The 23079-nt window shown below is 39.8% G+C and overlaps 2 protein-coding genes across 26 annotated transcripts in view; both read left to right on the top strand.

Annotated features, from left to right (window-relative positions):
- The first annotated feature begins 660 nt into the window (after positions 1-660).
- hs6st2 (heparan sulfate 6-O-sulfotransferase 2) lies at positions 661-5706 on the top strand. 4 transcript variants are annotated; one of them, XR_013205854.1, is made up of 3 exons: positions 661-1547; positions 3241-4934; positions 5045-5706. XR_013205854.1 is itself a non-coding variant. In XM_077236130.1 (2 exons), the coding sequence occupies exons 1-2, from the start codon at positions 988-990 to the stop codon at positions 4085-4087; spliced, it is 1404 nt and encodes a 467-aa protein (XP_077092245.1). In that variant the 5' UTR covers positions 848-987; the 3' UTR covers positions 4088-4975. The 4 variants fall into 4 exon arrangements, 2 of the variants coding, with proteins under 2 accessions (XP_077092245.1, XP_077092244.1); XR_013205855.1 differs by having other exon boundaries at positions 696-1547; positions 3244-4934; XM_077236130.1 differs by lacking the exon at positions 5045-5706 and having other exon boundaries at positions 848-1547; positions 3244-4975.
- A 125-nt stretch (positions 5707-5831) lies between these two features.
- The window catches only part of mbnl3 (muscleblind-like splicing regulator 3), a 44150-nt gene continuing 26902 nt past the window's right edge, over positions 5832-23079 (top strand). For 6 of the 22 annotated variants that reach the window (XM_077236139.1, XM_077236136.1, XM_077236141.1 and 3 more), the window contains exons 1-2: positions 5897-6178; positions 17421-18524. In XM_077236139.1, the coding sequence (XP_077092254.1) occupies positions 18351-18524 (174 nt within the window). In that variant the 5' untranslated portion in view covers positions 5897-6178; positions 17421-18350. Of the gene's footprint in view, positions 6179-16427; positions 16494-17416; positions 18525-23079 lie in introns of all 22 variants that reach the window. The other 16 variants (XM_077236152.1, XM_077236138.1, XM_077236149.1 and 13 more) reach the window with 10 other exon arrangements.

Here is a 23079-nt window from a genome sequence, read left to right as displayed (position 1 = left end):
GAACTGAGATGTTTTTAGCTTCTCGGAACTGTGTACAGATCCTTGAAATACACCTATGTTCGTTGTCCATAACATACACCTGCCCATACCATAACCCCACCGCCACCATGGACCACTCGATTCACAACGTTGACATCAGCAAACCGCTCACCCACACAATGCCATACATGCTGTCTGCCATCTGCCCTGTACAGTGAAAACCGGGATTCATCCGTAAAGAGAACACTTTCTCTTGGCAAAAGAAGAAGTGTTCACTAACACAGATTTAGACAGATCTGTGAACAATATTTGAGAGAAATAGGGCTTTTGTGTACATAGAAAAAGTCTAGATCTTTAAGTTCAGCTCATGAAAAATGGGTTGCGTTTATAATTTTGTTCCGTATATATATATATATATATATTAGTTATTAATATAAAAGCAGCTACTTCCCAAAGATTCGTTATAAACAACCATAATTGAACATTATTTATTTAGGTATTTAATGTGGTGGTGGTGGGGGGGGGTGGTTGTTGATAGTTCACGACGATAATAAATGTGACATATTAAACAAATTGTTTGTTTATCAGAGGAGACATTTTAGCAAATTAAATGTCCAGATAACCTTGTATTGGAAAAGAGAAAATAAAATTTGTAAATTAATCCCCCCCCCCAGTCCTCACGAGGACTTTTATTGTGAAGAGAGAAATGCGGGTGCGGAGGGAACAGGGAAGAGCGAGTACGAAATTGTGGCAGAGGTAAACAGCAGAAGTTATCTGTTGATCTCAAAGCGAAACGATGTAACTTCGGACGGGAAAGCCTCGTGGAAACATGTAGACACTAATTACGTTCGATCCTAGCAGACAAACATCCACAAAAAGCGCTGGACGTGTTTATGTTTGGATGTGCTGAGGCTCGAGTCACAGGTTTTGTTCTACATTCCTCCCAGCCGACGCGACGCGTTAGGGAACCGCACAACTGAGTAATGCTTTCACTTTTCCAGCGAGAAGATGGATGAAAAATCCTACTACAGCCGACTCCTCGTCGCACTGCTGATGGTCCTGTGTTTCGGCGTTATTGTATTACAATACATATGTCCTACGTCCGACTGCCAGTTGCTACACCTGGCATCATTGTCCTCGAGACTAGGGAGTCGCGCGCCCGGGGATCGCATGAACGGAGCCGGTGCGGGAGATCCGTACAGCTCAGAAGACGGTGCTTTGGTTCGCTTTGTGCCTCGCTTTAATTTCACCACCAAAGACCTTAATCGCGCTGTGGATTTCAATATAAAGGGGAACGATGTTATAGTGTTCCTCCACATTCAGAAAACCGGGGGGACCACGTTCGGGCGTCACCTGGTCCGCAACATCCAGCTGGAGAGGCCGTGCGAGTGCCATGCGGGCCAGAAGAAGTGTACTTGCTACCGGCCGGGCAAACGGGACACCTGGCTGTTCTCTCGCTTCTCCACCGGCTGGACATGCGGTCTGCACGCGGACTGGACGGAGCTCACTAACTGCGTGCCTTCTTACATGAGCAACCGTGAGTCTCAGGAGAGGCGTGGGATTCCCAGGTGAGTGTTTTTTATCAGTGTAATAAACTGATTTTAGTGTCTATAATGGACTGAAACGCGTCTTCACAAACAAACTTATTTCTTTTGTTATGGTATTCTGTGTTGTGTCACGGTGTGCTTCTCCACTCCTTCGCCTCATATTGTTCTCGTTCAGTTCGGGCTGAAGCCTCTTAGCAAGTCAATTATGTGGAGACAAAAGGCCTCCAACAGGTCAGGCTGAACCCCAGAGTGCTTTCATTCAGCACATTCCTGCAACAGGGGACCCATCATCATAATCATTCACCCTTTCAGACACCCTGGAGGGCAGACAGCCTACTGGCACCAGAACATCTGCCATTCTCACAGGCTTGTCCTTTAAACAAACTCCCCGTAGCATGCGATCAACAGTGTTTGATAATGTTTGCACTGGGAGGCATTGCTTTTGATAAATAAGCTTTAAGTGCCTTAAGGGTAGTAGGTTGGTACTGTTTTAAAAGCTACACTTTTGTTAAAAAGTAGTTTGTGTTTTAAAAGAAATTAGGACTAATACTTTTATTCGACAAGGACGAATTCAGTTTATCAAAAGTGTTAGTAAAGACACTTAATGTTGTTACAAAATTTCTATTTCAAATAAACTTTCTATTCACCAAAGAATATTGAAAAGTGTATCACGGTTTCCGCAGAAAAACTGTTTTCAGAGCAGAACAAATGTTTCTTGAGCACCAATCAGCACAACGATTTCTGAAAGATCATGTGACATCAAAGCCTGAATACTGATAAGGTGATAATTATTGTCAAATGTAATTGTTGTTTTGGTTGATAACTGATGAATGACAGATATTAAAAATCTATACTTTTTTATCTAATTAAAGGAAAATCCCTAAAAACTAAAATTTGTTTTACAAGTGAATTTGAGCATCTCAATTTAATAATGTACAGTGTGGATTTTAATTGAGATTTGCTAAAGATTACTTTTTACATTATTGGTATTTTTAAATATTAACTTTAGGTCAATGTCAACTTTATTTATATAGAAGCATTAAACAACGATTGTTGACCAAAGAAACTACACAAATCAGATATGATTAAAAGCCATATAAAGGGAATTGCAGTTATCTAACGACTAGGCTTGATTATTGTAAAGGTAAACTAAATGAAAAATAGGGGGTAATGAACTATTAAATATACAACAATATTGACTGATGTATATCGATATAAACGCATGAAAGGCCTGTTTTTTCAAATGGACACAATTAGATCAAATTATCCCAAGGACTAATTGTTGGCTTGCAAGTAATGAAAAAGTTAAGGCTCACCAGAGACTTTCTCTGTGCTGTTGTTGAATGGATTTTCTCTTAATTGATATTCGTATGGAAACCGTTCTGGATGTGAGCTGAAAGATGATTCTTCTTATTTGCTCATTATGCTAAAATGCCCATAATTACAGTCAACCAGCAATAATTCATTCCGTTTTCCATCAAAATCGCTCCCCTGACACACTCCAACAGAAACTACGCCATGAATAATTCTGTTACTGTGAACATGCACAAAATATGACAGCTTTACTCCACTTAATGATTCATATGCAATATTACATTTCATTTAGTTTCTTTTTTTATAGTCAACAGAGTGATTGCTTTAGTTTAAACTCATTTGGCCACTTTTTTTTTGATAACCTAATTTGATAAATTCTTCTCTTTCCTGTCTCATTTAGTAGGAACTACTACTACATCACAATCTTGAGGGATCCAGTGTGGCGGTACCTGAGCGAATGGAGGCACGTTCAGCGCGGTGCCACATGGAAGGCCTCTAAACACATCTGTGATGGCCGTTTACCCACCCTGACCGAGCTGCCCAGCTGTTACACTGGTGACGACTGGTCGGGCTGCTCGTTGGAGGAATTCATGGCGTGTCCTTACAACCTGGCCAACAACAGACAGACCCGTATGCTGGCCGACCTCAGCCTGGTGGGCTGCTATAACCTCTCCATCATGAGTGAGAGCCAGCGCTGGGTCATGCTACTGGAAAGTGCCAAACGCAACTTGCGAAACATGGCCTTTTTTGGTCTAACAGAATATCAACGTAAGACTCAGTATCTCTTCGAGCAAACGTTCCGTCTGGCCTTCATCGCGCCATTCACACAGCTCAATGGCACCCGCGCTGCGAGCGTAGAGGTGGAACTAGAGACCCAGCGAAGGATTCGAGAGCTGAACCAGTGGGACGTGGAGCTGTATGAGTATGCGCGAGACCTTTTCCTGCAGCGATTCCAGTATGCCAGACAGCAGGAGCGCAGGGAGGCCCGTCAGCGACGCCTACAGGAGAGACGCAAGCTACGTGCCAAGGTGAAGCCTTGGTGGGGGGTGACTGGAAAAGCGGTTTTTAAACCCACCAAGGAGCCATCAATGACAGAACAATATCCCGCTTTCTCAGAAGAAAATCAAGCGGATGCTGGACAAAAGCTGGAGAGTGAGACCGAAGGACAGGTAGAGGACAACTGGTTAGAGGAGGATGACAATGAAACCATATTGGACTATTTCGAAAATGTGGAGCAGTGGCGGTAGCCAACTGCTATTTGGGAAGGGGGCTGAACTCAATGGATTAGAAAATGGTGATTCCATTTTATTACTATGAAGTACCTATAATCATTTTAGCCCAAATCACTGCTAAATATTAGCACGTACGGGTTGTTAATTGCGGGTTGTTCTTTTTGTGACATGAATTTTGTGAAATACACATCATAATTCCCATATATATATTGGTTCATAGCACCAGTTCACTGTCAAGTATCATAGTTTAAATTATCGTCTTGCTGCCTGACCTCTCTTGTGACTTGTGGATTGAAGAGATGCTAAAATCCAGAGTCCCATCCCCAATCTGCCCTTGAGAGAGGGCATTATGACTCAAGGTTGCAGGTAGATCATCTCTGCTATTAATGTACTGAAAACCACTATGGAGGAAAAGCAAATAAATAGCTTAAGTACTTATCGTTAAAGCCAAAGAATGGAATGAAAACATTTTCTGACCTTGCTGTTCTGAGGAAGAAGCCGGTGGCAGCCCATTTTTATTTACATAACTTTACTGCAAGATTTAAAAATATTGCCTTTTTTTTTTCTCCAAGTGTCCTCAACAGTCACGATCCCATGCACATATGTTGCCTTTTGTTGAAGATGTCCAGCAATCGTCTTTTGGGTTATTTTATTTTAGATCAATCGTTTTATTTGAAATGTATTTCTTTCTCATTCCTTTTATTTATATGTTTGCTAATAGGGTCAAATGATATGGGTTGGCTCATGGTATTTTGCTACTTGAAAATAAAACAAAAACATTGTGAATTACTTCATCTTTAAACCACACCATAGGTTGTACTGAGGAACGCAGATTGCTCTGCTGGAAAATGAATAACATTTTGTGAGTACAAATAAATATATATTTTTTTATAATAATCCAAATTGCTTGCGTCTAGTTGCACTTGATCTGGAAGGGTGAGTCTTCATTTTTGCCTTTTTTTTTCTTTACAGCAGGTGGAGCCAATGTAACACCCATTGCTTCGGAATGGAAGCTTACATGTATAAACACATTCAATCTGTAGTAAATAAGGTGTCCTATATCGCAATACACATTTTGAAGTGTATACTGACATCTTTCTGCTTTTAATTAGGCTATAAAGCACTGACTTCTGCTGTTTAATTCCCACAATTTGTCTTTGCTTATCGCTGGTGGTTTGTGCTGGCTGCTGCAATTCACTAATTTACTCTTCTGCGAGTATTGCCCCTTATATTCCCAGTTACTCTCATTTTGTTTGGATCATGCACATGCGTATCCATACCATCTTTACACACTATTCTATTGACCCAGGCCCATGAATGTATTTGTTGTCCATTATATAAAACATTTATTATTAGTAATTGGTTAATTGTATGAAACGCCAGGTCATGTGATGTAATCATGGCTGCTTCCACGAGGGGGCGAACCGCTTCATGTACAATAAATCGGTATGTACTAGAAGACTATTTGAGGGACTATTTCATGCGAGTATACAGAATTGTTTTATAATATTTCATAAAAGTACTATTCATTTATTTATGTGAAGTTTCTTAGTTTAAACAAATGTTGAGCACCCGTTACTCACAAGCAAAGTAATTGCATTCTTGTCTAAATAAAGCTGCTATACTATACGACACCAAATGCATTTAAATCTACTTTTTTTTAAAGCTTTGTGTGAAATATTTCTCATTATAGGTGTCCTCATATCCATGAGGCGCAGTTTGCACTGAGGTCGAATGGGAATCCCCCTAAAATGGAGGCAATACATGGGAATGCACGTAGTGCCGTGCACACTTTCGCTCTACTCCTCCCTTCTGCCCTCCCTCGACTCGTCTTCTGCCTAGCAGCAGCTAGCAAGTTCGCTTCACGCTTCCCCATCGCTAGCTTCGTCGTTCAAATCGAAACACCCCGCAGCCGCTGGTCATTGTACGAGGCTTTCAGTTGCAAACTGCGCGATCGAAAGCTCTCGGTTAAACGCGGGAACTTTTGCAACCAAAGCGCGCGCCTCACATCAGCCAGTGATCGTGACGTAGTTATTGACAAACCTTTATTTCGCTTTGCGCTGCATTTGATGTCACCCGAGCTCTAGTCGCGCGCCGTCGGCACAGGTGAGTCATCTGCTTTCATAAAGATCAATGTTTCATATTCTTTATCCAGTCTTGCCGCACACATGTTATTGCAAATGCGATGGGTGTAATGCATTGCTCACTGTCACGACTGACGCTGGCTCGTTTATGGGTCTCCATCTCTAACCTTGCTTTTGCGCACATGGCCTCTTCGCACCGTGACGCATAAAACTAGAATTTGACTTTCTCCATATTCTTAGCAGCCAAGTATCATTTGACCTTACCGCACAAGCTGTCACTTGTAATAAAACGTCTGTAATGCAGTTCGGTGTCGAGCATTGATCATACACTTGCTGACAGCTGTTGAGCTTTCCATCAGTGCTGTGGTGCCCTGAACAGCGCCTATTTTGTAAACTGGTTGGATGGAGCTCAAACTCTACTTTATATGTTATGAGCCCATGTAATAGTCAGGTGCAGCTGGCTGTATGTCTTTTCTGATGCTGTATTTATGTCTGGCATCTCAAACAAGTAATGCTGTCATGCTTGCTGACATTTCAATTTTCATGGCCAGAGCTGGATGTAGTCCCAACCATAAGGTGTTCACCCACGGTTGAAGCTGAATTTGTCCTTGATTTCCTGGAACATGTGAAAGGTGGGACTGGAACATTTGTGAGGGTGGTTTTGTATCTTGGAATAGTTGAAGTTAAATATCCTTTGTCCCACTTACCCTTAACATCATCGGAGATTTGCCAGCACAGACAACTGGCCAAATGATTTAGTTTATTTTGTTGTCCAGGCTTGAGTGTATAGCTAAGCATTCCTTCTACAACATATTGTTGAGTCTGATGACCTTTATTTTGTTTGGTAACGGTTTAGTATAAAGGGTTCCCATAGTCCAGGGATGGGCAACCGAAGTTATGGGATGGGCAACCCTGCCATAGTCCCTCAGGAAATTAGTTAGTTATTAAAAATCATGGACATTTCTACAATATACAATATGTGTTAGCACCTAGATAGATGTATAACACTTTATAATAAGGTTGTAAATGTTGACATTAGCCAATGAAGTAGTTAACATGGAAATGTAGCAATTTTACTTGATCAATGCTTATGATTTACTTTCACTAATCTATTTTTAACATTAAGTTGTATTGATTAACATTAATGTATTATAAACTAATATGAATTTGCAAATAGAATTAACATGAACTTGGATAAATAAATGCTAAAAATTTCATTTTTAACAAATTTCACTTTCATTGTTAGTTGATTATATCTAATGCATTAATAAATGTAAACCAATTAAATGTTATTGTAAAATATTATCATTTTATAATAGTTTTTAATTTTCAAATATTTCACTGGATAGATATAGTTCTTTGTACATTTAACAGTTGCCATATTAAAATTTCAAGAAGATTTTTCGGGTCAAGACATTTGTACATTAAGAATTATAGCCATGACATGTTCCATGGATTACAATCGGACATTGAAAATTGAGTGTTTTATTGACCTGTACGGAAATTAAAAGGGGGTTTGGACAATCTTGTCCCTGAAACTGCCAGTTGTTGCATTGCACTTAGGATTTGCTTCATATTAAAAATGTAAGATAAATCTATCTTGGTTTTCTTTTTGATCTCATTTGGTTATAGGCCACAGATTTTGTGCGAAGAATATCAAATAATATATGCATGACAACAATACAGTTGCTTTAAAGTGAAGTGGGTCAGTTACACCAAACAGTCATGGTGCGAGAGCACACCTGCAGTCGTGTGAGTGGCAGTTGACATTCTGTTTGATTTCACACCTTGTGATGTGCACTGTCAAAGGTCAGGTCAGAGGAGTCCTGCTGCTTTAGAGGGCTGGTGTCTGTCAGACTTCAGTGGCATCTCTGCCCTTTAGTTATGTCTGCGATTTAAAGGTCTTCACATGGCTGACAAGTCATATATTTTGGTGGTAATACCAGGCCAATACATAGCATGTACCCTCCTTCTCCCTGAGGGGTCTGTGTTATCCTTCACTTCCTGATTTAAATTAGAACTAGACCCACATACGCCATACACAGAGACAGAACGCTGTCTGACGACAAGCTCCATTAGTTCCCAGTGGTCACAACTAGCCATAGATGAGAGAAAACGGGAGCTAAATCCTTCTCAGTGGTGTGGGGTTAAATCAGGTGAAATGCCAGTAACCCTCCTTATGGTTTTTACCTCGTAGGGATCAAATAGGAAATCAATTATTAGGAAGCCCCCTGATGGTACGTGTGTGTGTCTGTGCGATGTGATGATTTTAGATTGTGAACGATTAAAATGTCTGAAAATGAAGAAATATTGATTTGTAGTATCGTGCTACAGTGCACGTTCTGTCAGTTGCAGTTCTGGCGAGGCACCCTTGTGTCAACATGCTGTACTACGCAAATGACGTATATTCACATCACACGATTAGCAACACAGTGGTTGGGTTATGCTCACCGCTCATGCGACACTGCAGTTCTTTGCAATCACACAAGTGTATAATTTGCATGCATTTTAAAGCCTTGCCAGTTAAACATTTTATATGCACACTGTTCTGACATACGATTTTCTGAGCACGCACACCCGAAGCGCATGCACTAAAAGCCTGTCAAACAGCATGTGACAGTTCTCTTTTGCGTCTTATTGTGCTTAAACTGTCAAATACACACAGGGTTTACATTAACAAAGTCAGTTAGGTCTTAAAGGGTTATTTCACCCAAAAATAAAAATTCTGTCATTAATTACTCGCCTTTCTGTCCCTCCATTGACAGTCTACGCAACTTCCATTTTGATGCTTCAAAATGTTCATAAAGAGATCGTTAAATTGAGCGGTTTGGTCCAATTTGGCCCTTGTGGATGAAAAGATTGAATTTAGACTTTGCGTAGTCTAGCGTAGACTGTCAAAGGAGGGACAGAAAGCTCTCAGATTTCATCAAAAAGATCTTTATTTGTGTTCCGAAGATGAACAAAAGTCTTACGGGTTTGGAACGAAATGAGGGTGAGTAATTAATGACAGAATTTTCATTTTTGGGTGAACTAACCCTTTAAGTGAACATAAACAGTTGGGAGAAAAACGGATGTGTGTCTGTATTAGATCCACGCATGGGCTCTTAAAGTGACAGCAGTCTAATATACTTGCCTCCATTTATCATTAATGTTAATCAAAAAAAGACAGAAAATCTCTTACTGCTCTACACTGAATTACTTCAGTAGCTTTAATAAGAATCAATGTATAATTTATACAGTGAAGTCTTATGTAGTGTTTTATTTTTACATTTGCTTACTCAATTTCTTACTTGAATGCTACTGTTAAATACTATAGCTGAAAAATGTAAAGCACTGTTTATTTCATTTGTATATTATATTGTATTTGTCCTAATATTTGTAATTTGCTTCTTTGTTCTTATTTTTAATAACAAAGATGAAATAAAGATTTGTATGTAAGGATCATTTTTTTTAAATAGACAAATTAGTCTTGCTGTGCTGCTCAGTGACGTATAAAACCTATATGAAAAATATTTGTGATACAACCTATAAAATAAAATACATGATCTTCCTGAAAAACAATCATGATATGATATTTTTGTCATATCGCCCACCTTACTTGATGGTCCCACGTGCACACGTTCTCAGTCTTTTAAACACAGTCACTGTTAGCACCTCACATCCGCATATTGCCGCATGTGCTGAAACTGCACCACAGGATCAGACACGTTTGCCACTGACGCCGTGGACTTTGCTCTCACTTTCATTCACCCTATAAAATTAATGATAAGAACAGATAGTAAGGTTACTGTACACATGTCCTCATTTCCCCTCTCCCGTTTTGCTGGACCATACATGGTAGTTTATCCCATATGCTTTGAAATGGCAGTAAAACGTGGTGCTGGGCTGATAAAGCAACAATGATCAAACATTGAGCGACTATATTGATTGAGCTGTCGTATTTAGCTAGCTTGCTGTAAATACTGGTTCTCTGTCTACTGAATTTATAAGAACTAGACTATTGCGTTCTATAAATATGGCCACTGCCCTCTTTTCGCAAGTAGGTTATGACATGCTCAGATTGTGTTACTCACGAATTAGCTTTTAACCACTATTCTGTAAAGTGCAATGCACCATTTGTCCAGCTAAATATCATTTGGGTGCATTTGCACAAACGCAAATGAGGCTTTGGCAAGTCTGCGCTTCATTTAAAATAGTTGACCTGCTTTTAAACATCTTGAGATGTTTATAATTGCATAAAATGATGTATTTGATCCTGCACTTGCTCTTCATAGTCGTTTCGTTTCTCCAGTTTGTTGTTGCAACATTACACTGAGCTGGGCAGAGGGGAAGAGGCTCAGCCTGTTGTAATGTGTCATGTTGCTTTAAGCTTATGATTTTAGAGTTTGTTTGTGCTCTCCAGAGCGCTGTACGTGTCTCTGTCCTTGCTGTGAGTTTTTGAGTGAGTTCAGGCAGCTGCATGTTTTTATGAATGGAGGCAGTGGGGTTGTAATAGGCTGAAAGGATTATATATACTTAACCTAATTATTTTTCCCTGTGGCTGGGGGCTTTTCTCCCTGTCTCACAAGCTCTCGAGTCTCGAGACTTCTCTCCACCATGTTAGACCCAGCATGTCTATAAGCTGTCAGAAATGTCAATTTCTGTGGGTTCTTTTTTAGTAAATGCTGCAGTTTTGGCTCTGAGGAACAGAGAACTATGTGTCCATGAATTTTTGCATTGCTTCCTTTCATTAAGGGAAGTACACACATGGCTTAATATCGGTTACATTTGGGTCATACTTCTGCATCAGATTCTCTGCACTGATCAGCCTTGTCCTTTAAATGTCATTCAGACAGTTTGTTCCCTGTAATGGCCAGGACAGTGTGTCTATTCATATGATTCAATCATTTAAAGAAGTATGCAGCCATCTTATACTGATTGAAACTCTTCTTAAAGGGATAGTTCATCCTAAAAATGAAAATTAAGTCACGAATTACTTGCAGCACTTGGAATATACGATGATATGCAGCCATTTCTACTCATTAAAGGGTTAGTTCGCCCAAAAATGAAAATTAAGTCATTAATTACTCACCCCCATGCTGTACCAACCCCTGAACGTCCTCTTCTCAGTTCTCGCGCATGCGTCGTGGAAATCTCTTCAACTCTCGTCTCAAGGGCCACAAGGAAGTAATGGAATAGTTGAATAAAGTCGTTATTTATGTGTTTTTTTTTCGCACAAAAAGTAGTCTCGTCGCTTGATAAACTTATAGTTGAGCCACTGTAGGCACATGGAATATTTAAACATGTTCTTTAATGACTTTCTGGGCCGTCAAGTTTCATTCCCTTAGGAAGCCTATGTAGCAGTGACCCACCTGTCAGATTTAATCAAAAATATCTTCATTTGTGTTCCGAAGATGAACGAAGGTCTTACGGGGTTGGTACAGCATGGGAGTGAGTAATTAATGACTTAATTTTCATTTTTGGGGGAACTAACCCTTTAAAACTCCTCTTAAAGGAACAGTCCACTAAAATGTTTTACATTTTGCCATCATTTACTCACGCTCACGAGGCCATCAAGCTCAAAAATTACAATGAAGCACAATAATAGTATAATGTAAGTAGTCATTATACTTTGTACTTTAAATAATGACTGAAATTTGTTATTATTCTTCCACTCCAGTGGATTTTGAACCATTGCAACTATATCATTGAGTCTCAAGAATGATTTTGTGAACTAGTCCGGTTTTGTGAACCAAATCAAACAATTTGTTGAAAATATCTGACTAAATCTGAAGAATAATTTGCTCAGGAATCAGAAATCCCTACCTCTCTCATGATACACTAAGAAGACCTAGGATGATGTCAATATATCCAGTGACCGATGACTGAAATTTTGTCCTGTTCTTCACATAAAGCCTTATGGAGCTCTTTTATGATACTTTATGGTGCTTTTTGTCATTTTGTCAAAAGCTTAGGGAATCATAAATGAACAACATGATGGTGAGAAAGTAATACCATAATTTCCATTCTTACCCCTTTAAGAAAAGTAAATACTGAATAAACCGCTATCTGAAATCATATTAAAGCAGCAAACCTTGTTAAAATCTCAAATTCCCCAAAGCATGACTCTGAGAACACACTGAGAATTTCTGAGAATACACGTGGGTTCAGTTTCATTTCTCTGTGATTTCACCTTGGCAAGATAAGAAGTGCAAAAGAGACATTTAAAAGCATAGTTCACCCAAAGAAGAAAAGCCTGTCTACATTTACTCAGCCTCATGTTGTTCCAAAATTGTATGATTTTCCTTCTTCTGCGGAACAGAAAAGAAGATATTTTGAAGAATGTTGGTAACCAAACAGTTTTGGTCACCATTGACGTCCATCGTATTGACAAAATATATTACTTTTAAAATATGTATTTTTTATCTTCCACAGAAGAAAGTAAGTTGTACAAGTTTTCAACAACATGATTGTGAGTAAATGATTACTGTCACTAAGAAGCAATACAAAGGTTAACTCTGAGCTACTGAACTCTCACTTCACAATGAGAAATGCTGCAGTACAAGCTGCAGCAGGCAGAATGCATGTGGGGAGCATGTGCTGTGCTGGTGGAGCTGCAGTATGTGCTGGTCATGCTGGGCTGGCCTTGTATGCGTCAGCTTTGTGGTATGAAGGTTATGTTGTGGTGCTCCAGTGCTGCTGAGCGCTGCACTGCGTTGGAACAGCAGACTCCTCTCTTTCCTGCCTTGACCTCTGCCAACTGACCCTCGCACTCCCACTGCTGTCTCTGTTGACGAGTATGGCAGAGGCAGAGAACCAGATTCAATCATGCGTTGGTTCTGCATATCATTCCGATGTAGTTCGTTCACTTGCTTTCCTGGGCTTATTTGGGAACTCTGTGCCACTGACTGTCAGAGTGTCAGTGGCGGCAACCCGTATTGAAAATGCTTATCATTTGAATGCTGCGCCTGTTTCATCACCTTCCCAGCATTTCAAGGTCAGCTTTAGTTATGATTATGCAGCCGCATTGCTCTATTTTCCCTATTCACACATTAGTCATGTCCCAAAGATTGAGCTTCCATGAAAAATAAAATGTTCAAAAGGCCCCGTGGCCTTTGGTTTATTTACATAAGCAAAATGTTGCACTCCGTTGGGACCTGAAAAAAAGACACGTCTGCAGAATGTTGCTTCATCAAGCCATGAGATTTGTGTTGGCTATTAAAATATATTGGTCGGCAGTTTTTTTCCACACATTGTAGTCTGTTTGTTTACCTCAATTTAATTAAATATTCCTAGTGCATGACATGAGTTACAGTGAAAGGTTTTTTTGAAAATGGTTCAAATAGACCTCAAATGAACACTAAACAATGTTTACTCTAGTGATCCCTGTAATTATTTTACCTAGGGCAGCTGTTGTCATATTGATCTGTATAATCGATCATTGCAAGATCTAAGATTAGCTCATTCAGCAAGTGTGTCTCAAATAGACAACGAATTCTGGAGACTGGTTTCCTGTTTTTTAAAGCATAGTAACGAAGTTTACCCAAAAACGAGGGTGAGCATGTTTTTCCCTCTGTGGTATACATTGTTTTTGTATTTTGTTTTTTGGTCAATATGATGTTGTTTTGGACCCCATTGACTTTCATTACATAGGCAAAAACAGTTAAAACATTCTTGTATGTTCCACAGGAGAAAAAAAGTCACACAGGGTTGGAACAAAATTAGGGTTATGAGGGTTATTAAATAAGTTGACATAATTTTAATTTTGGAAGGACAATTCCTTTAAAGTCGTAATGAAACAGAATGAACGAAAGATCTTTTCTTCCGTATTGTGACGTATATCCGAGTGAAATCTATTAGAGAATAAGAAAAAAATGTAGGGCAAATACTTGGTTCTATCCATCGGTTGTTGATTGGATTGTGGAGGGGCGGCTTTAAGCAGACCAAACGATGAAGTCCAGCATTCATCAACAGTCACAGTTGAAAAAGAAAACTTTTGGTACAAATATGTACCTTTAAGGTATTAAATTTTCATTTCATGCCGACTTAAAGCATATAGCATTTAGCAGGAATAATGTTATTTCTCACAGACCATGCTAGTGCCTACAAATTGTAGCCAGGTTTTGATGAAAGATCTGTTTCTCAAACGCCCAGTCTTCTGCTATACATTCCAGTTATTGACTTGATTCTTGTGTACATGGCCACATACATGCGGTGCCCGAAGGACACTGCTACAAGTGCGATATGTATACAGCTCGGTGACCTTGTAGAAACAATACACACTCGCCACCTCCACACTTCTGATATTTACAGCCTCCTTTGTAGATCTGCGCCAGAAACACTCACACACATATACTGTGCTGTATATCCTACGCCCAGGCGTCTTTCTGCTGTAGAGAACATCAAAGTAAACCGACTACACAGCCAGCACTTACACTAGTATAACAATTGTACTACATATATCTGACGTTATTATTATCGAGCACACGGTTATTTGTCTTCTTGTCTCTGGAACTAGAAATTATGTTCTTTCTGAAGTGCATCAGGGTTTAGGGTTTCAAGACTGTTTCTACCATTATGTTTTAAGTCTCTTTACAGGTTCAATGCGAGTTTAGATGCATCTAATTTAGCCCATATATTTTTCAGTAGTGTGTTACTAGCTCTTTTCACAATAGTGTAGCTTTTCAATTTAACTAGCTAGTTTTTCCAATGTGCATTAAAAACGCTGCATTGCTGTTTTTTTTTTAATGTCACATTGTATTGCATGCTCAGCCTGAGCAAGCTGAGGCAGTTCATATTCTGATTCCTTTTTGCATCGTTCAGATGGTTTATGAAACCATACATTAACTGATTACAGTCCCTGGTATCATTGGGGATGCATGCTATATCAGTACAAAATCGGTTATCGGCCTTCAATAGAGATGAGTTTTTATTTTAATTTTAAATATTGGTACTAGCTGATATAAAATTTTTAACTAAATGCTCATTTACCCTATTTTTACATTTAGATTACTTTTGTCATAATCTAACGCACACTTAAAATTAAAATCACCTTTTTTTTAATGGAAATAAAAAAAATTATATCTATTTTCTAAATGCATGTTATTGATCTTGTGAACAATTCATAAATTGTTTGTAAATAACTACTTTTTCAATAGAATATCTTGACTGCTCTTTACTTAGTTTAACTTTAAAAGTAACCTTGCTTTCCCAACACGTTTGTCTTGCTTTTTCACTTTTCATTCAGTCATCCTTTGAAACAATGATTTTCCTTTAGTGTTATCTGCTTTTATGCCTGTACAGTAAATACAGCTTGTAATAACTAGGCCAGACCTACACAAACCAGTCAGATTGCGTTTTGTCGGTCTACGTTGCATTAATAATTTACTTCATCACGTTGTATAATCAGTTCAAGACATCTATTTATAACAGGTCCCATTGTTTCGGCGGGTGTGTGATCGTTAGCTTTGCAAGCCGCGAACATGAAAATCATCCAATTTGGAAATAACGATGATTATCATTGCGAGGGGGATTAGCAATTGTTGGGAGGGCAACACTTGTACTACATATTAAGGTAATAGCGGCATCTATGGAGGGAATCAGACATAGCGGCTGACGTCACAGCCGCATGTTCTCTTCACGGATCACCTCTCTCCGTTCACCTGCTTACATATAAATCAGATAATTGGCCTTTCACTGTACATGCAAGAAGCAGGTGTGGCTGAGGTAACATGCTGCTCTGAGACAGAGATGTGCAGCTAACTTCAGTGCTGACAAACAGCTCAATGCAGGTCTGTGTTCCCCGGGGGGGGCGTCTTCATCGATCTTACTGTAGGGCTGATATTGGGGGAGGGTGTGCTCACGTCAGCCTTCTGTAAAACCTACTTTCTGCTTTGCCTGGTATTACGTTGCGCTGTATTTAGTGCCTTTGTTCTTGTATCTGGAGGTGGGTGTCATTAATTCAATTTCTATCCTCTCTCCCTCATTTTCTCTCCCGATCTCCCTCATCCGCTCACCGCATTGCCCTCCTTGTGGACCGTCTGTCTGCGTGCCCCCCCCCCCCCCCTCCTCCGTCTGTGTCTGTCGCTGTGAGACACAGGGACAGATAATATCTGCCTTAACCTCTCCTCTAATCCCTTCACTGTCTGCTCGTTCACCTCTGCATTATTTGTTTTCATTTTACCGTCCTTTTATTTGCTAAGCCATCCCTCCCTACCGCATCGGTTTCGAGTGTGCTTGGTCATCACAGCATTGATTATTCTTCACTGTACTGTCTCTTTCTCTCTCTCAAGGGACCACATATCAGCTGTCAGACCCACCCAAGACACCCACTCACAACCCCCGTGGCACCGCCCCCGGTATTTCACTTCTCCACCCTTGCACCTACCCACATCGCCACGCGCATTGAATAAATGGTTAACGATCCATTCGCTTCTCCTTTCTTTTCCCTTCTTCCTCCCACCTGTGACTCCGATGAGGCGCCGCAGCGATTGCCTATACTTTAAAACCTTCCCGTTAATGCTCCAGGGAAGCAAGAGAGCCGCTCTCCTTCGGATTCAGCCAAGGAGCAATGCAATGACAAAGAGGGTGGGGAGACTAACGATCAATATATTAGGCTCCTCTTGATTGGTCGATTCACCTTGCCTGGTTGCATCGCAGCTGCGGATTGGCTGTTGCAGTGTTCCCTGCTCAGCAGCTGCAGCTATGGGGATTTGCCCTTCCTCTCAGCTGCTCTAGTTCCTTTTTCTCTCACAAAAGCAGCGTTCAGATCCTGTATACTGAGAGTGGCATTCGCTGCATAGTTTATGGCCTCTGCAACGAGCGCCGTATTGTTTTGCGCTAACTTTCTGTAACTTCAATCTGCCACACAGACATAAAGTGACGTTGCTGTCTCCCATGTGCTTTCTCTGTCTCTGTCCCTTTCTTTGCCTCCTCCCTCTTTTCCCTCCCTCCCTCCATCTCTTAATCAAGACACAGCCTTTGCATTGCTGGCTGCCTCCCTTCTGCACTCCTCCTCTACCTCTCGTGCACTCTCTCACTCGCGCTTTCTGCCATGCGCTTTCAGCCTCTCTCTGTTTGTCGCTCACCTCTGCATTCCCCAGTTACAGGTTTGCAACATAAACAGCTGTGGCTTCAGGCATTTTTGTTTGTTTGTTATTTTGTACTTTTATTGTTTGTTTTTTGCGAAAATATTCCTTTTGCGAGGGTGTTTTTGCAGTTTTGAACAGAACAAGCTGTTTTAACTGAGTTTGTTGCCTTTGCTTTTTGTCTTTTTGCAAAGGTAGGTTCTCCTGCTGCAAGAGGACTCTTAGAAGTGCGCGAGGACAAGTCACAGTGCGATGAAAGGAATGCAGGGAAAGCAGGAGGGATGAGAAAGCGATTCAAGTAAAAGAAGACTTGCATCACCATAAAGTGCCTCATCTGGATGCTGCGGAAGCCCTCCTCTGTGTCTGCACTCCCATCCTGGCTGGTCTCTGCTTCGGAACGCTCTTTTCCCCGCTGACTTGAGCGGTGTGCGCTTGGCCTTGGCATGGGCTATATTTCACCCTGACAGTCAATCAACCCATTTGCCTGTTCCTCGATTCCAACTTCGCCTACTCGCCATTTCACCTTATAATACAAGGACACCAGTCGATTAGTTTCCCTTTTGGGTTCTCAAAGTGTTTCTCCCTTCACTTCTGCATTCTCTCCATCCCTTGTGACCCAGACATGCGAGCATTTTTAGGGACTGCTGCGGCTATGACAACAGGGCAGGGGGTTTCGGAAGCCTAAAATTAGAGAGAGTCCGTTTTACATCAATGCAAGAAAGCTATTTTAAACCTAGCACTCCTGAGGGTGAGTCTAGACAGTGGGACGAACACTGCAGACAAATAGAAAGTGCAGCTCTACTCTACTTTTAATGCCTCGTTTTCCTGGAAGACAGCCGAAGATGCACCGCAGCATGTCACAGTGACCTACCCCACCTCAGCACTCTCGATTCGTCAATCTCCCTACCTGACTTTCAACTAATCTCATATTCTCGTCATACTTACCCTTTGGTTAATCACTAGACTATGCCCCCTACCTTTCAATAAGAGAGTTTGTTTTTCATCTCTAGACTGGTAGTCTGAGGATCTCCTCGCCACTGTGCTCATTTTTTGCAGCCTTTGTGCTTTATCACGCCTGGCTGCCCCACCCAAGCCCTCCGCTCACCCTCCACTCGCCGAGGGACCGCCATGGCCGTCAATGTGACCATGGGCCGCGACACCAAGTGGCTGACGCTGGAGGTGTGCAGAGAGTTCCAGCGAGGAACCTGCTCACGCTCGGATGCCGAATGCAAGTTTGCTCACCCCTCTCGCACATGCCACGTGGAGAACGGCCGCGTCATCGCCTGTTTCGACTCACTCAAGGTAAATACACATGCACACATTATTATTGCACTGTGATATATTAACTATAAGGAGCATCATTTTAAGTTTTAGTTCAGATTAGATCACTCAAAAACAATATTTGGTCATGTTGTCAACACCTCTAGGATATTTTGCTGAGTGGTGGTCTCTCTCCAGCTGATGAAATCAGTGTTTGAGTGTATGTTTGTGTCATCCTAAAGCACTGCAACCTCTGGTCTGGGATTGGTTAGTAATGGTTAAAAATATATGAGACATTCTTATTTAAAAAAAAAATCATTGACTACCAATGAATGCTGGGAGTATTTACATGCTACTTCAAAAGTGCTAGGAATACCATGGTATAGTGAGTAGGATCTCAGAAACTAGATCAGAGATTCATAAATGTATAATTCAGATGGATGTGAATCAGATCAACTGATTCATAAAAAAAAGAATGATTCATTCATGATTCATCATTAGTGGATGTAAAGATTTTTAGTGATATTTATTTTGTTTCTTTCACAAAGCTGTTACATGCCACTAGACAACTTGAAATATAGTCATAATGATTACTTTTATGATGCATTCTTGGAGCTTTTGAGTGTGCAATCCTCAGTCCCCATTCATTGTAACTGCATGAAAGATAACAACCAGCACATTAAATAATTTCTCCTTTTGTGAATATACTAATATAGATTTTAAACATCAATGAGTAAATGCTGGCAGAATTTTCGGGTGAACTGTCCCTCTAAACAGTTTAAATTGATTGTTTTCAGCTTTAGGTGATTTCTTGATTTATAAGCTCAAATGTTATACCTTTTATCGTCTGATTGTCCATGTTCATCTCAAGAAGCTACTCTCTGGACCTGTGGGTCAATCAGGACTCTGAGCATTGAGCTATGAGCACAACAAATGTGTTTGTGTGTTTATGTCTCTGCTTATGTGTTTATGTCCAGTGAAAGAGCCAGACAAGGCCATCTCTGTCTGAGTGCAGCAGCTGTCTCCTCTTTTATTGAGCTAGAATGTATTATTTGGCCATTTTTTGGCTGTGGGCAGCATGTGTGGGGGAGCTCTGGATAAGAAGGAGTGAGAGAGAAAGCTACATGTGGCCTAGCAACAGCGCCAGTCGACTGGATACAGTAATCCCTATGAACTGTGTTATAGTTGTTAGCACTGTGTGCCAGTGGCCTGTGTAGATTAATTACTTATCCAATTGTTTGATTGTTTTTATCAGAACAGTAAAAGTAGCCAGCCGTCACTATCAGAAAAACTCGAGGTTAGATTGCTGTAATTACTGAGAGAGATAAAAGCTAGAGGAATAAATGAGAGAAACTGTTTGTGGTTTATTCCTCATGATGGTCTTGGTGGTGTGTGTGTGTGTGTGTGTGTGTGTGTGTGTGTGTGTGTGTGTGTGTGTGTCTGTCTGTCTGTCTGTCTGTCTGTCTGTCTGTCTGTCTGTCTGTCTGTCTGTCTGTGTGCGTGTGTGTGTGTGTCTGTCTGTGTGTGTGCGTCTGTGTGTGTGTGTGTGTGTCTGAAGAGTTTAAATGGTGTCTGTTGTAGTGCTAAGAGGTGCACATAAAGTCGAAATGTAACGGAAATTGCGATTGTCTTTTCTTCTATATTATTGTGACATACTGTATATCCGAGTGAAACTGCTTCTTGAATATGAATAATGTCGGGCGGGACTTGATTTTGTTTGTCGGAAATTGATTGGATCATTGTTGTTCGGTAATATCTGCAATGTCATGTGAGTGACAGCTTATTGTCCCGCCCTCACGCTGGTGCGCACGTCATCAGAGAAGAGATGTTGTTGTAAGGGGAAGGAAAGTTAATGTTTTTGATGAAAGATTACAAGGGCACATGTAAAAAAAAGAGGTGTATGGATAAATCATTTATATTATAAAACAATCACTAACCGTGTTTTATATACGATAAAGCACTGCTATGACAGCTTCACCGAACAGCAAAATTAACTCTATATTTAATACATTTTGAGTGACCTCTGCTGGCGCTATGTCTGCGTCATTCACCTTTCATTTTTCTGTTTTGTACTGTATTGTACCGTATGTAATCAGTGAACTGAATGTTACACTGTTTAATAATGCTTCTTGAATCCATTGAAATGTCAATTTTGATTTCATAGTATCTTCCTTGTACAAAAAACCTTGAGACAAGACAAGCCTTTGCATGCAGAACCTCTCTGCTAAAAAAAACACTGGCAGAGAAACATGCTCATGCTAATGTTATTAGGTGCTTTTCTAGGTGATCCGATTTTTTTAGTTGAGGATGATGAAAAAGAGCAAATCATCAGCAACCACCCAGAACAACAGCATAGCAACATGCTAAAAAAAACATGCTGAACACCTGGCATCCACCCATAGTACTAGTACGCAGGGCACTAGTGTTGTGGGTGGTTGCCAGGGCATTAATACGTAGTTGCTAAAGGGTTCTGCAGTTCAAAAAAGTTTAAAAATCTTGTAATTTATTGTGCAAGATCTCAGGTTTTGAGTGCAGCCCCCTTCAATCACGATCATTGCATTTGTTTTATGTTAAAATAATTCCAGCATTTATCTCCAGGCCCAATCTCACCCCCCCAGGCCTCTCTCTCCTCTGCACCCCTCCACACCTCCACATCTCTTCTAATTTATCGACATCAGCTAATGGCTGCTGTTCTGTTCTTCTTTCCACTAGACCCTGATGCACAATGTCTTGCTTTTTGCTGTTCGTTGGCCATTAACCTGGTTTGGTTTGCTTGAAAACGTATCAGGGATGCATGAATTAGGCAGTCAGCTGGTCCATGTAAATGTGATTGAGTTATTGATGCTGGCACAGGCTTCTGTCTGAAAAACCAAATCAGCAGGTACCGTCATTGACTGCGTCTTATTCACATGAACATGAGTTGAAAAGTTATTTTTAGAAAATAGGACAACTAAATGGCCACCGAGAGACACTGTTCCGGGAAGTAAATTTAATGGGGACATTTGGAAAACAGGATTTTCCTTGCTCTTTTGCAATAAAAGAGTTGATGTACTTATTACTATGCGAATATTAAAGAATTTTAAATATTGAATTATTAAATGCAGTATGTACAGTAATACTGTGAAATATAAAATAATGATATCTGTTTGAATATATTTTAAGGCAAGACACCCCAGGTAAATAGGGTAAAAATTTACTAGACTACCTACTAGACTAACTACTAGATATCACTATACTTCCCCAGCTGATTGATTACATTAAGAATTGCAAAGATTTTTTTTTGCATTACAGGTTTTCTGAAATGTTATGTTTAAATATGCAAATGAGGCATTATCTAATGAAATATTAACTAATTTGCCTACATTTAAACCAGGTGAAAGAATAGGAAAAAAAAGTATTTGGAGAAAACAGATGTACTGTAATTGAAATCTACAGAAGCAAATAGATAAAGTGCTATAAAAGATGCACTTAAAAGTGTGTTTTGGATGTTTTCTTTCCACTAGTCTGAAAAAACATTTTATGAAAAGCTAAAATCAAAATTGACAGATACATGAAAAACAGTTCAAGGGTTCAAGGGTCTTTTATTGTCATTCCCTACTATTTCCACATGAAGGAACGCAACTAAGTACTAAGGTCCTGGTCAAAACACAAGATAAAAACATTAACCAATAAAACATTAGAAACTAGAGTGTATATGTCTAAGCAGCTTCGTCAATAAATAGCACAATAGCAATAAAACCTAGAATAGACAATGTAAGAATAAAAACAGTGCAATAATTAGTTATAAATTAGGACTTAAATAGTCAAATATTGTTGCACATAAATGTCTAAGTGGTAATGCTTTATATTTCTGTGGAAACTGAAAAAAAAATTCAGGATTCTTTGATGTATAGGAAGTTAGATTTAATTAAAAATAGAAATCTTTTGCAACAATAGCTACGTTTGCATGGAATGAAATCATTCCAACTGATGAAATTTGATGATAGTGTTTTCTTGAATGCTAAATAAGTGATCGGGTAGTTGAGCATGTTTATATGTAACAAGCTACAAATCTGATTTGATCTTTTGACATGCACACACTACATGAATATTTAGAGCTTCCCGCTGTTTACACATACTAGCCATCCTCCTTTACTTTGTTTTTTGAAAAAGCAGACTTAATATTTATCTATTTCGTGTCCTAATTAGGAGATGACGAGCACATGGAGCTTTGTGCTGTGCTGCTTATTTATCAAGTAGTAAAAATGCCCCTTCCCACACCCAAAACAAATGGTCTGTGTATGAGAGTCTGAAGCAAGGATCGCTGGGACGACATCATCTTTACAGACGAGAAGTGAAAAGAGAATTTTAGAATGGAGGAATGAGTGATACCAAACTTATACTGATACTTTTTGTTCCAATTTTAACGATATTGATACGGATTAAGGAAAATCACATGTACATTACACAAACTGGCCATTATTAACAAATTTACCACAAAAGCAAATATATAAAAAATATATATATATATATATATATACATATATGTATATATATATATATATATATATATATATATATATATATAAATGTGTGTACTAATATAGGTGAAAAAATA

The sequence above is a fragment of the Siphateles boraxobius genome, unplaced genomic scaffold (genome assembly GCF_051911475.1).
Source record: "Siphateles boraxobius isolate OS27281-9 unplaced genomic scaffold, OSU_SipBor_1 2, whole genome shotgun sequence".
In the NCBI taxonomy this organism is placed as follows: domain Eukaryota; kingdom Metazoa; phylum Chordata; class Actinopteri; order Cypriniformes; family Leuciscidae; genus Siphateles; species Siphateles boraxobius.
This window is presented reverse-complemented; position numbering and strand designations above follow the sequence as displayed.

Coding starts and splice junctions, on each gene's coding strand:
- hs6st2 (XM_077236129.1), top strand. CDS start 988: ATGGATGAAAAATCCTACTACAGCCGACTCCTCGTCGCACTGCTGATG. Junction 1,548..3,240: donor GAGAGGCGTGGGATTCCCAG/GTGAGTGTTTTT, acceptor TGTCTCATTTAG/TAGGAACTACTACTACATCA.